Source organism: Rhinoderma darwinii, chromosome 1, assembly GCF_050947455.1.
Source record: "Rhinoderma darwinii isolate aRhiDar2 chromosome 1, aRhiDar2.hap1, whole genome shotgun sequence".
In the NCBI taxonomy this organism is placed as follows: domain Eukaryota; kingdom Metazoa; phylum Chordata; class Amphibia; order Anura; family Rhinodermatidae; genus Rhinoderma; species Rhinoderma darwinii.
In genome coordinates, this window is record NC_134687.1 from 245,927,246 (window position 1) to 245,944,879 (window position 17,634).

At 43.9% G+C, this 17,634-nt stretch overlaps 1 protein-coding gene across 2 annotated transcripts in view; it reads left to right on the forward strand.

Annotated features, from left to right (window-relative positions):
• MLLT1 (MLLT1 super elongation complex subunit) overlaps positions 1-16,834 on the forward strand; it is a 126,373-nt gene extending 109,539 nt beyond the window's left edge. For both annotated transcript variants that reach the window (XM_075863257.1, XM_075863267.1), the window contains exons 10-12: positions 5,722-5,793; positions 5,884-5,955; positions 14,550-16,834. In XM_075863257.1, the coding sequence (XP_075719372.1) occupies positions 5,722-5,793; positions 5,884-5,955; positions 14,550-14,678 (273 nt within the window). In that variant the 3' untranslated portion in view covers positions 14,679-16,834. The remainder of the gene's footprint in view (positions 1-5,721; positions 5,794-5,883; positions 5,956-14,549) is intronic.
• The last annotated feature ends 800 nt before the right edge of the window (positions 16,835-17,634 follow it).

Here is a 17,634-nt window from a genome sequence, read left to right on the forward strand (position 1 = left end):
ATGTGTGATAAATTTGAAAACACTCTCTTTCATACAGAGCTCTGGTTTTTCGGGACACGTGTCACATTGATATATTGTGTCCTCCCTTATCCCCCTCTTATAGCAGACTTTGCACCTCTTTTGACTTTTTCCCTTCTTGCCAGTTTGGGGAACTTCTCCTGGAAAGTGTTGCCCTGGTACGATGCGTGTGGCCTCGCTTCCAGAAGTACTGGGTGCCCCCCCCTTCTTGGTCCCTAAAGATTAGGTTCTTGATAATCACCTCTTGAAATTCCAGGAAAGTTTCCCTCTGGCCTGCACATCGACGTAGCACGTACACATTGTACAAAGCCATCGGTATGATGTGCACGGCCAGCTTCTTATACCACACCCCATGGCGCTGTAGGGCTTCAGGACTTGATCTGACAAGTCCACCCCTCCCATGTACCTATTGTAGTCCAGGATGCAATCTGGTTTGGGGGTCTCTGTATTGGTACCTCGTACTGGTACATGGGTACTGGTGTGGCATCTCTCTTGTCTTGTACTTGACACACAATATGTTGCTGCTGGATTGTGCCCTGCACTCACCCCTTCTGAGTGTTTGCCCAAGCAGGGCTCTCAGATTTCTTCTAGCAGTGCCGCATGCCGCAGGACTTCTTCTGGAAGCGAGGCAGTTGAAGAGTGGGACGCTGGTATAAAAATTATCCGGGTAGAGGTGGTGACCCTGGTCCAGCAGTGGGTGCATCAAATTCCACACAATTTTTGCATTAACTCCCAGTAAGGGGGAGCATTCTGGGGGCTGAGCACTGGTGTCCTTCCCTTCATATATCCTAAATCTGTAGGTATACCCTGATGCACTCTCGCACAGCTTATACATCTTCACGCCATACCTTGCCCTCTTACCAGGCAGGTACTCGCGGAATTGAACCCTCCCTTTAAAATGTACCAAGGACTCATCAATAGAAATACACTTCTCAGGGGTGTATGCTTGGGAAAACCGGGCACTGAAACGGTCTAATAGGGGTCTCCGTTTATACAAACGGTCAAAACTGGGGTCATCTCGGGGTGGGCACGGCTCATTGTCAGTATAATGTAAGAAGCGAAGTATTGCCTAATTTATTTATTTTTTTAGGTTACAGTTCAGTTCTGAAGTTGCTTTGAGGGGCCTGTATATTAGAAACCCCTATCAAATACCCCATTTAGAAACTAGACCCCTCAAAGTATTCACAACAGCATTTAGAAAGTTTATGAACCTTTTAGGTGTTTCCCAGAAATTTAGAGCAAAGTAGAGGTGAAATTTACATTATTTTTTTTTGTCAGAAAATCCTCTTTATACCATTTTTTTATAACACAAAAGGTTTTATCAGAGAAACGCAACTTAATACGTATTGCCCGGATTCTGCAGTTTTGAGAAATATCCCACATGTGGCCCTAGTGCGGTAATGGACTGAAGTGGGCCTCCAAAGCAAAGGAGCACCTAGTGGATTTTGAGGCCTCTTTTTTTATTAGGCACCATGTCCGGTTTGAAGAGGTCTTGTGGTGCCAAAACAGTGGAAACCCCCCAAAAGTGACCCCATTTTGGAAACTAGACCCCTTGAGGAATTCATTGTAGTTTTCTTGGGGTGCATGCAGCTTTTTGATCAGTTATTATTCTATTTTTAGGTGGTGTGGTGACTAAAAAACAGCAATTCTACTATTGCTTTTTTATTCTATTTTTTTTACAGCGTTCACCGTGCGCTATAAATGGCATATTCACTTTATTCTGTGGGGCGATACCATATGTTTATAGTTTTTTTTTTTTTAATGGCGTTTGCACATTAAAATAAGTTTTACAGTACCATTTTTAGGTACATGCGATTTTTTGATCTCTTTTTATTCCATTTTTTGGGAGTTGAAGTGACCAAACAATTGTGATTGTGGTACGGTTTATTATTATTTTCTTTTACGGTGTTCACCGTGCGGGATAAATAACAAAATAATTTTGTAGTTCAGGCCGTTACGGACACGGAGATACCAATTATGTATAGTTTGTTTGTTTATATATTTTTATTAATAATAAAGGACTGATAAGGTAAAAAGGGGGATTTTTACTTTTAATACTTTTAAAACTTTTATTTTCTTATTTTTACACATCTTTTTTTTACTTTTTTTTTACTTTATTACTTTGTCCCACTAGGGGACTTGAGGGCAGGAGGCCCTGATCGCAATTCTAATACACTGCACTACATGCGTAGTGCAGTGTATTAGAACTGTCAGCTACTCACTGACAGCAAGCATAGTGGGTGCTGACTTTGTCAGGACCCACTAGGCTTCCGTCGATGGCATAGCCGGACGCCATTGTTTGGTGTCCGGTTGCCATAGTCACCATCGCCGGCCGCTATCGTGTAGCAGGCCGGCGATGGCAGCTTAACCCCTAAAAAGCCGCGATCTCTATTGAACGCGGTTTTTAAGGGGTTAATCAGCGGGGACACATCGATCGGTCCCCGCTGTAGGAGCTGTGACAGCTGCTGTACGAGACAGCAGCTGTCACAGCTCCTGTATGTGTCAGGAGGACGGCCGTTACTCCCGAGACGTACTATTATGTCAAGGAGTGCGAACGATACAGCTACCATGACCTAATAGTACGTCCAGGAGCGGGAAGGGGTTAAACCTTCCTCTGGATCAATAGGGATAAAACAAAGTTCTATAGTTTACCCATATCCCTTCCCTTTCCTTTCATCCCTTGTTTGAACTTGATAGGCATATGTCTTTTTTTCAACCGTACTAATTATATAACTATTATAGTTCACCTAATCATGTCTAAAAAATTCATTAGAGTAAAAAAAATTAAAAAGCTGTTGTCAAATTACAAACCAGGAATCGATTAGTCAGCCGATCATTCACTGCTACCTGATATAAAGTAGCTGTTCTATTCAGGAATGTGACATTACTCTGTGTACATCCTGATGATCTCAAGGGCACAGCTGCTGTGCTCGTGAGGCCACACACGGAAGGCTAGCTGTAATTGATAGCCGTACTCCCACATAAACAGGCCAGGGATTGAAGAAGAAAAAAATGGAACATCTTGTTTTAGATTTTTTTAAAATTTTATTTTCCCCCGTAATAAAGAATATAAATGAAAGGCCAATTTTATGGCTAAAAACATCAACTCATTCTGCAAAAAAACAAAAACAAACGCTGCATACAGCTAAGACATCATGATGGTATAGCGTCACCTCAATAAATTAAATACAATACCTTGATGATGTGTATCTACTTTTTATTTTATGAAAATAGTTATTTGGAGCCTTTCGTACATGGCTATGTCTGCATAATTACTCAGTCCCTTATTCCACATTCTTTCATCTATTTCCACTGGTCTGTGTATTGGCCAGGTAAACTGTGCTACCCCGAGGGCAGCATAGCACAGAAGAGGATACGCTAAGCTTGGAAATATATAGTTCTTAGCGCTATAGAAGACAAACAAAGCTCTGGGCCCGTTAGTATGTATGTATATATGTATATGTATATATATATATATATATATATATATATATATATATATATATATATATATATATAAATAAGAAATGTAAAAGTCATTTTTGTACACATCACCATTTAAATCAGCTGTCAGGTCTGTTATGGTACCCTATCTAAGGGCAACGTAGGCTCGGGGGAGAGAATCTAAACTTGGGCATATTTCATTTTCTATTATTTGATCCGTATTTTTATTTAAAAAGTTGTTTAAATACTGCCAGAACTCCTAGCCTATTCACACGTCCGGGTCCGAGTGTCGGACGATAAAAACTGATGTTTTGGTCCATTTTTCTCTCCAGTTTTGCACCTGTTTCCGTTCCGGGCCGTGTTTCCGTTTTTAACGTCCGATTTTGACCCGTTTTGCATCCGGTTTTTTTCCCTGTCCGTTTTAAAAACTGATGAATTTAATTTGTACATTTTTTGCCACACACTTCCCTCTGTAGATAATGGCACACACTGCCCTCTGTAGATACTGCCAATGCCCCCCTTGTAGGTAGTACCACACAGCCCCCCTTGTAGGTAGTACCACACAGCCCCCCTTGTAGGTAGTACCACACAGCCCCCCTTGTAGGTAGTACCACACAGCCCCCCTTGTAGGTAGTACCACACAGCCCCCCTGTAGGTAGTGCCACACATCCCTCCTTGTAGGTAGTGCCACACAGCCCCCCCTGTAAGTAGTGCCACACAGCCCCCCCTGTAAGTAGTGCCACACAGCCCCCCCTGTAAGTAGTGCCACACAGCCCCCCCTGTAAGTAGTGCCACACAGCCCCCCTGTAAGTAGTGCCACACAGCCCCCCTGTTAGTGCCACACAGCCCCCCTGTAAGTAGTGTCACACAGCCCCCCTGTAAGTAGTGCCACACAGCCCCCTGTAAGTAGTGCCACACAGCCCCCCTGTAAGTAGTGCCACACAGCCCCCCTGTAAGTAGTGCCACACAGCCCCCCTGTAAGTAGTGCCACACAGCACCCTGTAGGTAATGCCACATAGCCCCCCCTGTAAGTAGTGCCACACAGCCCCCATGTGAGTAGTGCCACACAGCCCCCTGTAGGTAGTGCCACACAGCCTCTCATAATGCCACACAGCCCCCTGTAGGTAGATGGCACCCCCTACATTTCTGTAGATAGTGCCACCGTTCCAGGAGAAGTCCCTGACTTCAATGTCCGTATATGGACAGTGAAGTCAGGGACTTCTCCTGGAGCGGAAACACCTGCCGCAGCGCCGGGGATTCCGCTTCAGAAGTCCCTGATGTCACTGTGTCCATATATGGACAGTGAAGTTAGGGACTTCTCCTGGAACGAAATCCCCGGCCACGGCGTTGCTGAATCTGTGGCCGGGATTGGGGATTCCGCTCCTACAGGGAGCCAAAAAAATACCCTCCTCCTCACATGCACTTCGCACTGTGGGGAGAAGGAGAGAGACGGAAGACACGGCCATCACTCGGAACACATTCCAGTGATGGCCGTGTATCACCCGGCCCCATAGACTTCTATGGGAGCCGGGCGGCCGGGAGAGCAGCCGAAAATAGTGCATGTCCCATTTTTTGACGGCCCGTTTTCCCCAGCCGTCAAAAAATTGGTCGTGTGAATAGCCCCGTTTGGGGTCTATTGTTCCTACTGTGGCCGTGTGACAGCCGTTTTTTTTACGGCCATTAAACACTGTCGTGTGAATAGGTCCTGAGCCTGTGAGTCCTGCTTCCCCTGCCCCCACACATACTTCTCATTGACAGCTCTTAGTTTATACAAACTCATCCAAGAAAAGCTGGGGGTAGCAGGAGCATTCAAACTGTTTTTTTTTTTACATGAAAACTAAATCTACCAAAATAGATAGATAATAGACCTTGAGCTGCACTGTCCCTGCCGTTCAGTGACGGAAACTTTGACGGAACCCTCAAACAGAACGCTGAATACAAATGTGTACATAACCCAATAAGTTATTAATATAAATATGGCATTTCTATACAGATTAGTATAGTGGTACTGTTTTCAGTGCACGTTATCTTAACCATGCACCTTCAGTATTCTAGACTAGACTAAAAGATGTAATATTTCTAATGTCTTCTTTTAGCTGCCTATTTCCCTGTCGACAGCACAGTCCGCTAGCAGAACTTTATATTATTTGTGTTGGTTTATGAGTTTTATAACAACCTGTTGAACAGCGTTTAGTTTGTCTTGCATGTTTTAAGTGTTAATGACATTTTAGCATTGTTTTGTACTCTTACTGTTCATAGAACACTGGCCGTAGGAGTCCAGAGACTTGCAGCAAATCTGACAAAATGTTGAAGAAAGGAGTTTATGACAAGGTGAGCTGAGAGATCCAATTATTAATGTCTTTGATATTTTACACTTATGGAACTAGTTCGTCTTTATCGCTTCATTGTTGGCTGTTTTAGGCATACACAGATGAGCTAGTTGAACTGCACAGAAGACTGATGGCTCTACGAGAGAGAAATGTCTTGCAACAGGTGAGCCTATGTACAGAACTATTGTGGTCTGCAACATTGTTGCAAAAGTTTACTTGTCTTTTCTCAACTAAGGCTATGTTCACATCTGCGTTGGAGGCTCCGTTAGGGGCCTCCGTCGCAGATCCGGCAGGGTTTACCGGAAACCATGGCACAGCATGCTGCGCTATTGGGTCCTTTAAAATCACGGACACCCCGACGGAACCTATTAAAGTTAATGGGTACCGTAGGCAACCGGCCGTGTCTGTTGTGCAACAGAACAGTTTGCTCCGTTATTCCCTTGTTCTGCTCCTCTGACTGAGCAGAACAACGGAATGGCACAAAGCAGATGTGAATGAAGCCTTACTTTGTGACTTATCCAGTTAGGATGTAATGCTGTCAGAGGCAAGAAGTTGTAATAGTAAAGATTCAGTTTTACACTCAAATATGTTGTTTGAATATTTTATAGATTGCCTGGATTATTATTATTATTGTTGTTGTTGTTTTTTATTTTTCATGTTACTCTGTCTTACCCTGTCAGAATTTTTTTTTTCAGAATTAGAGAACAGTGAGCATTCCCTTTCAGTGATACATGCTGCAAATTTTGCCCTCCCTCCTGCTGTATGATCACTGGCTTATCATAGAAAACTGCACTGTTTCACACTCGGGGCCCTTTTACAGGAGCCAATTATCTGGTAAACAAGCGTTCACAGAATTCTTGTTCTCTATCATTGCCCTGTGTAAACAGGGTGACTATCAGCTGATGAACGAGCAAACACTTGTTTATCGGCTGATCAATAGCTTCTGCAGCAGAATATATCGTTGTTGGCAACACATCTACCTATGTAAACAGGGCGATGTGCCCCTGAAATGATGGTAATACATGGGAACGATCGATCGTAGTAACAATCGCTCGTCCCCGTTCATTACTGTTCATAGCTCCTTGTGAAAGAAGCAAACGAGTGCCGATCAAAAAGCTGCCTCATTGAACAGCACTCTTTGTTACGGTCAAAATTGGCCAGTATAAAAGGACCCTAAAGCAGCCCTGTGGATAGGTGATAAATGTCCTTAGTGGAAAAACCCCTTTTAAAGGGGTTATCTGGGACTTTTAACCATCTTTCCTACTACAGGTAATGGTATAAAATAATAACTCACTCCTGAAATGACCCCTACTCTCCCCTGCCCCCCACAGAGCGGTTTTGGAACTGGAAGACTTTGTAGGGGTCACGTGCTATTCATCGATCATGTGCCATTGCAGCCCATCACTGGCCTCAGCAGTGATTCTGCCATGAACATCACGTGTCTACTGAGGTCAGTGATTGCCCGCAGCGGCCCGTGGACGATTAACGGCATTTGACAACTGGGGAGCTTCCGGGACTGGAGCAATGAGGACCCTAGCCGCTGCACTGGAATGGGGAGGCATTTTTTGGGGTGAGTATCGGATAGTTTTATTTTATACCATTGCCCTAGGAAAATTTTTGAAATATATAACATAACCCCTTTAACTTCCCTTGTCGCTGAAGGAAAATTAAACACTTACTGCCAGGTTTTCCCACTGATTACAGCTGATCACTGGGGGACCCAGCATGGGGACACTTTGTGATGGGACCCTTCTAAGAAGCAGGGATTCTTCAAAACAGCCCCTTTAAAGGGGATATTAAGATTAGAATAAAGGGTCTTCTTATTTTGTAGAAACAGTGCCAGAAGTGAATAGCACTGAGCTGCAGTACCATACAAAGCCCATGGACAAGTGTGGTACTGTTTTCGTAAAATAAACCCTTTTTGAACCCCTTTTAAGAATCCATTTGTTGGAGAAAGTGTACGAAAAAGAAATGAAAGTGGTAAAGACCACAATAGTGTGGCGGTTAGGGGATAGAGGTAATGTGTTTGTCTGGCTGTTAGCACAGCATATGCTGCCGTCTGTTGCTTGGAACCTGTATGTCACTGGCAGTCCATTTCTCAGGCAGGCTACATAAGATCTGTAAGTTTATGCAAGAATGGCATTTCACGACAGGTTTACTGCAAAGCAGGAAAGTGACGTGAATTATTAAACCAGTTTCTGTGGCCTTGAGCCTTTCATTTTGATTTTCTGGCCATAAACACAGTATACACTCCTTGTAGTTTGCATTTGTCCGGTTTGCTGTATGGGTAAACAGTATTCTGTTTGTAACTGTGTATTTTTCGTTAATATCATTAGGGGAAACCGCATCGTGGGTATAGGCCCTTGCAACTAGGTGGCTGACACTAGGCAGAAAAAGCCTTGGTCCACCCTGGCAGGCCATACCCTTGCCACAGACACTGGCTAAGTGAGTTTTTTCCTAGTGTCCATAGAAGGCAGACGAGAACTGATACTTGTATTTCTTTTTTTTCTTTCATTAGCTGCAGGTGGGTTGTTAGCTTGATCAACAGCCTAGTCAACCTACTGCAAAACCAGGCAGTTCTCTGCAGTGACTTTCCCTCACCGCCGGTCACATAACTTGTTGTTCTTTGTCCGCAACTACATATTGTATACTATATGTGCAAGGTTACCGAGCAGGTGAACCTGCGTACACCCTAAATGGAAGGTGAGTATGACCATTTACCCCAACCTGGAGACTCTTTTATAAGGGTTTACCTTAATGGGGCGACATCATCCTATGCTGCACTTTATTCAGAGGGAGAAACTGCTTTCACCGCATAGGAGGACCTTTTCTTCTGCTGGTTAGCCATTATGTGAAACGCGTCCAGTTAGCACTGCAGGCCGGGTTATTTCTAATTTTTCAACTTACATCAGCGCTAGGTCGCGATCCTCAGGTGCAAACAGCACTCCCGTATCGGCCTCCTGGCAAGGGTTCATTGGTCATCTAGATGGAGTCTTCTCGAAGGAGGCGGGATTAGAAGCAGGGGGCAGTTTCCAAGTGCCGGCTTCTGAAGAGGCAGTCTTTCATCCCACGCTGTCGCTTCAGCCAGTTTACGGTGCCGATCTCGGTGCTGCAGCATAGCAATGGGTCTCTTCTCAACTCTTGCTCCTGCAGCCTTTTTCTTCGGCCTCTTTAGCTCAAAGCTTCTGCCAAGTAGAGACGGTACCAGGGGTCTGGTAGGCCAGACTTAGGGCTGAATTATCTGCCTTTTTTTTTAGGGGTCATGTCACTATTTATTGGTTGCAGCTTCCCCAGGGGTTCACTCTTCCCTCTGACAATGTTGCTTGTCAGTTAGCGGTCTGCTCTCTGTACCCATCTCCCTTGTGACATGTCTTCATTCTGGGAGGATCCCACCAGATAGCCTTTACAGGTGGGCATGGCTACATACTATGCCTACGGCAGGTGGAATAAGTTTACATGTGGCAAGCCTACCCAATTCTTCCCACAGTGTCTGCAATGCCTATCTCATGGCTGTCCAAGAGCATTACCATCCCACTGTCAGATGCGGCATCACTCAGTGACCCTCTTGACAAAAAGTTGGATTCCCAAACCAAGTTTGTGGTCGCAGGATCCGCTCTGCGCTCAGCCTTTGCATTTGCATAAGGGAGTAAGACTTGCCCGGCTTGAGGGACACAGCTGCAGAATGTGGCTGATCTCTATTCCCATGTGATCCACACTTTAAAGGCCTTTTATGAGACTTCTTTTGAGTCAGCCCATTTCAATGCCAGTGCATTGGCTAATTTATTTGCCATTCAGCGTTTTATCTGGCTGAAACCTTGGGCGGCCGGCCAGGCTTCCAAAAAAAAGCCCTCATGGGCATTCCCGTTGGTGGCAGACTGTCTGTTAAACGTCTGGACGAGATTATTTCTGAAGCTACTGGCGATAAGAGTTCTCTTCTGACTCCGAGCCGGTTTGCGCTTCGGCTTCTTCCCAGGTTGATCGTGCCTGAGTCGGAACTTTTCAGGGGTCCTACTCGAATCTCATTACAGTACCTTTATCAGACTTTGTTCGCGTTCCAAGCTTTTACAGGAAAAGTTCCTCTCGACATTCGCCATGCATACCTCCATATCCCTATTGCAAAGACCCACCAGTGCTTCCTTCATTTCACAATAGGTTTCATTTCTCAATATTTCCAGTTTGTCGCCCTCTTCTCCAGACTCGCCACGGGTCTTCACCAAGTCCCTGGCAGCTCTTATGGTGCTTCTCCTCACCTCGGGAGTCGCTGTCCTCCCTTACACTCTGGACACGTTGAAAAGATTCAGGTGGATCATCAATGATATTTAACACCAGGACAGCAAAAGTCCTTCTTCACCTTGTCTTCCGGAAGACCATACAAGCCAAGATGGCGGTCCTTCACCGGAACACTTCTTCATCCCCACCTTTGCATGCGGGTGCTGGGCAGCATGGGGTCGACCATCGAGGCAGTTTCATATGGGCAGTTCCACTCCAGCTCACTCCGGTGGGCGATCCCTTTGCGCTGGGACAAGTCTCAGGACTCTCTGGACAAGTTGATTCTATTGCTGTCTCCGATTCATCAGTTGCGCTGGTGATCTGGCCGGCCATCACGATTGGATGGTCTTTTCTTTCCCTCCTGTGGCTCGTTATCTTGATGGATGCCAGGCTATCCAAGTGGGGTCCATTTTTTTGGCCTTCACACGGTCCAGTGCTATTGGTCGCAGGAGGAGACATACTTGCAAATCAACCTTATGGAATTGAGGGTGCTCCTCCTCACCCTCTTCCATTGGATTCTTAATTTTTAAGGTCGCTCAGTCAGAATCCAGACCGAAATCTCCACAGCGGTCACCTATTTGAAAGACCAAGGCAGCCCCAGCAGTCTGGTAGCTCTGTGGGAGTCCTCTTGGATCCTACTATGGGTAGAGCATCATGTACCGGCGCTGTCCACATACCAAGAGTGGACAACTTTTGGACCGCAGCAGGGAATGACTGGATCCGGGAGAATGGTTTCTTTACCCAGAAGTATTCCATCAACTTTGCAAGAAGTGGGGCACCCCGAAGGTGGATCTTTTTGCATCTTATCTCAACCACAAAGTTCCAACCTACATGACCAGGGCGCAGGATCCCAGGACCATCGCAGCCAACACACTAGTCATTTAAAGAGGCTCGGTCACCATATTATAAGTGCCCTATCGCCTACATAATCTGATTGGCGCTGTAATGTAGATAACAGCAGTGGTTTTTATTTTGAAAAATGATCATTTTTTAGCAAGTTTTGAGCTAGTTTAGATTTATGCTAATGAGTTTCTCAATGGACATCTGGGCGTGTTTTTACTTATTACCAACTGGGCGTTGTACAGAGAAGTGTATGAGGCTGACCAATCAGTGACTAATCAGTGTCCTACACTTCTCATTGTTCCAGCCCAGCTTCTTTCACTGCACAATCACACTGTGCAGTGGATCATGCTGGGCTGGAACAATGAGAAGTGTAGGACACTGATTAGTCACTGATTGGTCAGCCTCATACACTTCTCTGTACAACACCCAGTTGGTAAAAAGTAAAAACACGCCCAGTTGTCCATTGAGAAACTCATTAGTATAAATCTAAACTAGCTCATAACTTACTAAAAAATGATCGTTTTTCAAAATAAAAACATTACAGTGCCAATCAGGTTATGTAGGAGATAGGGCACTTATAATGTGGTGCCAGGGCCTCTTTAAAGAGGCTCTGTCACCAGATTTTGCAACCCCTATCTCCTGTTGCAGCAGATCGGTGCTGCAATGTAGATAAGAGTAACGTTTTTTGTTTTTTTTAAAAAGCGAGCATTTTTGGCCAAGTTATGACCATTTTTATATTTATGCAAATTAGGCTTTCTAAAGTACAACTGGGCGTGTTTAAAGTAAAAGTACAACTGGGCGTGTATTATGTGCGTACACCTGGGCGTTTTTACTTCTTTTACTAGCTGGGCGTTGTGAATGGGAGTGTATGATGCTGACGAATCAGCATCATCCACTTCTCTTCGTTAACACCCAGCAATGTAGCTACTTACCTGCAAACGCTGATGCTGCTGCAGAATCAACTGTAGCCTCTGGTGCCGATGTGTCCTCGCTCGTCCGACACGATGCAGGACCTGGGGCAGGAAGTGAGTGACGTCACAGCTTGATCTCTCGAGAACACGCTGTGTCTGTGCACTGCCAGAAGCTGGGTGTTAACGAAGAGAAGTGGATGATGCTGATTCGTCAGCATCATACACTTCTAGTCACAACGCCCAGCTAGTAAAAGAAGTAAAAACGCCCAGATGTACGCACATAATACACGCCCAGTTGTACTTTTTACTTTAAACACGCCCAGTTGTACTTTAGAAAGCCTAATTTGCATAAATATAAAAATGGTCATAACTTGGCCAAAAATGCTCGTTTTAAAAAAAAAAAAACACGTTACTTTTATCTACATTGCAGCGCCGATCTGCTGGAATAGGAGATAGGGGTTGCAAAATCTGGTGATAGAGCCTCTTTAATTGTGATGTGTCCCCCCAATTCATTCAACAAGTAAAAATTTTATGGTGAGTTCAAAAATTCTATTATTTTTTTCATGGGAACGGTTCTCTCTCATGTATCTCTTCCCTCCCCTTTCACTCTTGCCAAGAGTGCTCAAGAGACTCGAGTGAAGGCGTTCCCACTGGTGGCATCGGACTGGCCTGCCGGGCCTGGTACGTTGACCTATTCAAACTACTCGCAGACACACAACCAGGCGTCTTCTATCTCGACCCGACCTCTTATCCCAAGGTCCGCTATTTCACCCGACTTTACCCCAGATGCGTTTAACAGAGTGACTGCTGAATCCGAGGTTCTGATGGCCCAGGGTCTCTCTAACATTGTCTGGATGACTGGTTCAAACACCAGGAAACCTCAATCAGCCAGGGTGTACCTCCATACGTGGAAGTTATTTTTGCTGGTGCAAACAGCATAGTATCCATCCTTTGGTATGTTCCACCCCTAAGATCCTGTCCTTACATCAATCAGGCCTTGAGCTAGGACTTGAACTATCTTCCCTTAAGGGTGAGGTCTCAGCTTTGTCCATTCTTTTTCCGATAACTTTGGCCTTTCATTCTCAGGTGAATTTTTTTTTTGCAAGGGCTGGCTCACCTTTTAAGGCATCCCTCTGGGCCTTGGGATCTTAACTCCTTCACGACAGCCATACGGCTATATATGTTCCAACTGCCGATGCCCCGTGCAGTTGTCACGTATATAAACGTTGGCAGCCTGGAACGGGGTTTAATTTTTGCAGTGCTGCTTCAGTGTGAGTAGTGCTGCACTTTCCTGTCTGCCGGCTCTCCACAATTGCCGGCATCTCTCTCCCTTAGTGATCAAACACATGATTGTTTGATGAAACTGTTAGGGGGCTTAGGAAAGTGCAGCACTGCTTCAGTGTGGGCAGCGCTGTACTTCCAAGCCCCCTAACAGTTTCATCAAACAATCATGTGTTTGATCACTAAGGGAGAGAGATGCCAGCACTTGTGGAGAGAGCTGGCAGACAGGAAAGTGCAGCACCACTTCAATGTGGGCAGCGCTGTACTCCATTCCAGCTGCTGGCTCTCTCCCCAATGGAGTCTCCGGCCAGGGCATGGCTGTGGCGGGGGACTCTTGTCTTTGGAAAGCCCCCTTTTTTTGGTAATCCATAGGGATAAAGGGATATTCTGACCTGTCTCGTTCTTTTTCCCAAAGGTCATCTCTGCTGTTCACATCAATGAAGAGAATGTCCTCCCTTCCATCTTCCTCTCCCCAGCTCATCCAAGGGAGCGGGCTTTGCACTGCATTGACATAGTTAGAGAAGTCCACGTCAATCTGACTGCGACAAAGTAATTTCCACGCTCCAATTCTCTTTTTGTTCTTCCTGAGTGGCCATGCAAGGGATTGGCAGCGTCCAATGTCAACATTGCGCGTTTGATCCGGTCTGTAATCCTATCGGCCTTAGGATAAAGTTCCTACCCTTCTTGTCACTGCCCATTATACAAGGGCTGTTTGTGCCTCCTGGTTGGTCAGGCAGTAAGCTTTAGCTGCTCAGGTCTGGATGGCTACTACCTGGGCTTTGATGCATACCTTCACCAAATTTTACCAGATTCATTCTTAGGCCTCCTCTGGGTCTAAACGTGCTGCAGGCATCTGTGCATTAGGCAGGTTGCATGGCTGTACTTTTTACTTTTTCGTTTCTTTAACTTCCCACTCTTAGGACGTCCCACAGTTCTGTGTTCCCCAATGATTTCAACAAGAAAATAGGATATTTGTACTCCTCGTATAAAAATGTTCTCATTGAAATCTTTGGGGGACACAGATCCAGTTCTCTTTTTATTCATTTTTTTTATTATTTTTTTGTTCCAGGCTATTGTTCTGGATGTTATTTTTTTTCCTGTGGACATGTTTGTTTTCTTGTCTTCTCCTGCGGCTTTTTTACAAACTGATTTAGCCAGTGTGTGTGGGAATAGTATGGCCTGCCTCGGCGGAGCCAAGACTTTTCCAACCTTTTGTCATCCTCCTAGTGGCAAGGGCCTACATATATGTGCTGTGTCCCTTCAATTCATTTGAGAAAAAAATGTTATGGTGCGTACAATAATCCTATCATTTTTGGCATGACTGTCCGTGTAGTAGTTCTTGTAATGGGTAAAGACCAGTATCCCTCCTGTAGAAAATGAAAAACAGTCCAATCTTTTTTTGTAAAAAATATTAATACATTTGTCTTTCTCTGCCTCTTATGCTGTTTTCAAGATTGTCAACCTCATAGAAGAGACCGGACACTTCAATGTCACAAACACGACTTTTGACTTTGACCTCTTCTCACTGGATGAGACAACTGTCCGTAAGCTGCAGAGTTATCTGGAAGCTGGAGCCACATGACACTCAAGTAGTCGGTGAAGAAAGGAGAGAGAGAGAGAGAAGTGCATTATGGGGCAGTTATCGCTAAACAACACCCTCCTTCCTTGAACTTTTAATATGGTCACTGCAAGGCACCTTTGGCACTGACCAGCTGCTCTTAGCAAATAGGATCTTTTTAACCCAGGTTGCTCATATAAGGAGTTTAATGCTCCAGATTTTAATACTCTGAGTGAATACAGTATTTTTACCCTTTTTTGGAGTGTAAGGGTGTGCAAGAAGTGTTTTTTTTCTCTCAAAATACAGATATATTTGACACTGCGAATGATGCAGCTATGAACAACACAGGTAGCACAGAGATCTGTATAGACAGTAATATATATTTCCATACGTGTTCTGTTTCTAGGAATTGAGCTGTATACATCAAACTTCTGTGTCTGTATTTTGATTGTGTAAAAACATTTGTGCTAAACCTTTAGGAGCTCCTGCAGGAAACGTGGAATTATCTAGAAGTGTGGCAGTAGTGATTCAGAGTCCATGAATAATCTCTGTTAGAGCCCCCCCTTTCTTTCTCTCTTTCTCCTATCGACATTTTGTGTTTTGTTCGATGGGGGAGAGAATACTGTATTTATAATGTGTGATGAGAGACCGAGTACTAGCTTCACTCTGTTTCAGAAACATTACGGAACTTTGAATCTGTAAGCTGTATATTATATATATATTATATATATGTATGTATGTATTTTATGTATAAGAGGGCCTGGAGAGGCAGACTATTACACTTTGTTTTTATGTTGACGGTTAAGGGTGGAACAAGGACTTTTTTTTTTTTCCCTGCCTTGATTTAACTTTTTTATTTTACAATTCTTATTTTTTGAGCATGAAATGGAACACTTACCAGTTACGAATATGGTGAGAGTTTAAAAGTCAATACATCCCGATATCAGAAGGGCTTGCAAGACAGTCTAAACTTTGTGAATAATGCCAGGTACAGGTACATGTGTCTCATGTAAGAAGATGAGTATTTATATAGGACACTGCTGACCGTAGGAAACCTTAAAATAAGGCTTCTTATGTTTGTGCAATCAAAAGAAAATTCCAAAAGAATCATGGACACCCAAACCTAACTACTTACAGATTTGTTGACACTAATATAAATTCGGATTGTGTCTACAGACATCCTGCATTTCCTACTCCAGTTATTATTAGTAGATTATGTTGCATTTTAACTCGAGGCTTAAAGTAATTATGTTCTACAGGATGACCCTGACCTGTACTCAACACTAAAGCGGTTTTTGTTTTGTGTTTTCTTATATTTGATATTTTTTTCCACACGGTACCCATTCTGGACCAGCATCGGCCCTTCTTAGGACCAAACTTAGCATTTGATGTGTTTGAAGTGGTCAAACCCACTTTTTGGTCACTTTGTATTGTATGATCTGCCTCTGCAAATAATTTGTGCCATCGATAAAGGTTTTGGACTAGTTCTAGCTTTCCCTCTTCCATGTTTTCCTTTTTCTAAAAGAAGCACTACAACAGTTCCTGTTTTTCCCATTGCTCTAGAATTGTCTCCCCTGGGAGGATAGTACTGCATTTTCTTTCTTTGTATGTCCGTTGTATTTGTAAGGACAGATGTTTAGAGTTTGGGTCTTCCGCACAGTATTTGATTCCCTCCATTTCATATCAGTATTTGTTGTTCATTGCAAATGAGTTTTATTTCCTCATTGGCAGCATGGAATAAAATGTATCTCGTCTTTGGGAAGGGATTTCAATAGCCTTAAAGGTATTAAATGCCATTAAATAATAAGGGGATAGGGAGATAAAGCATTCATGGGACAACCTTGTGTCAACCACTTTGATGCCATACTGGCCACATCTCTCTACAGTTTCTAGTTAGAGATTAATTGGCATCGCTCTCACGTTTTTAGCAAATATTGCATTTGAGTGGTCGCCGAGTTATGAACGCATTTAAAAGAGAGCTCTTTTATCAGACTGTTTTATTGTCCACAAAGTATTTATTAATGTATCAAGCAAAGTGAAGGGGTTTTAAACCAAGCTTAGTGGTTGGAAACTGTATTGCTAATGATGCATAGATAATTTGGTCTTGTATTATTTTTATTTTAATATTGGAAATCTTGCAAGAGTTTTTATAGGAAAAAAATAAAGATGGAGAAAATTTGTTGGATGGAGTTGTTTCCACTTCATTAAACAAAATGTAGTTGGTTCCGACTATTCATTCAATTGTGTCAGTACCAAATAGGCAACTTTACTAGAGTCTTGGCATGCAGTTTTTTCTTTTTCTTAAAATGTGTCCCAACTTTATAACATGGTATGCTGCATCTGCAAATGAATGCAGAACAGAAATGTAACCGCCGGAAAGACTATGGTCAAGTTTATAAAAATGGAGGTGACTGAAAATCTTTGTTGTTTTGGTAGCAAATTCTACAGAACATTATTGTATTATCAGAAGCCAGCACTTCTTTAACCTTGGACTATATATTCTCAGGCTCCGGCCACCCAAAATGGAAATTCATAGAACACAATCTAAACCACAGGGGAAATAATAATGGGGGGGGGGGGGCAATCTTGAGTTAAAACAGAAATGACAGCCATGCCCAGAGGGCAATACCATGACACCCATAAAATAATTTCTGGTTGTAATCTTATACAACCCCTTTAAGGCTATGTTCACACGGAGTATTTTGGGGGAGGAATATCTGCCTCAAAGTTCCAAACGGAATTTTGAGGCAGATATTCCTCCCCCAAAATACTCCGTGTGAACAGCAATTATCGCGCCGTTTTTCGCCCGCGGCCATTGAGCGCCGCGGGCATAAAACACGCTTTCTCCTGCCTCCCATTGAAGTCAATGGGAGGTCGGAGGCGGAAGCGCCCGAAGATAGGGCATGTCGCTTCTTTTTCCCGCGAGGCAGTTTTACTGCTCGCGGGAAAAAGACGCCGACGCCTCCCATTGAAATCAATG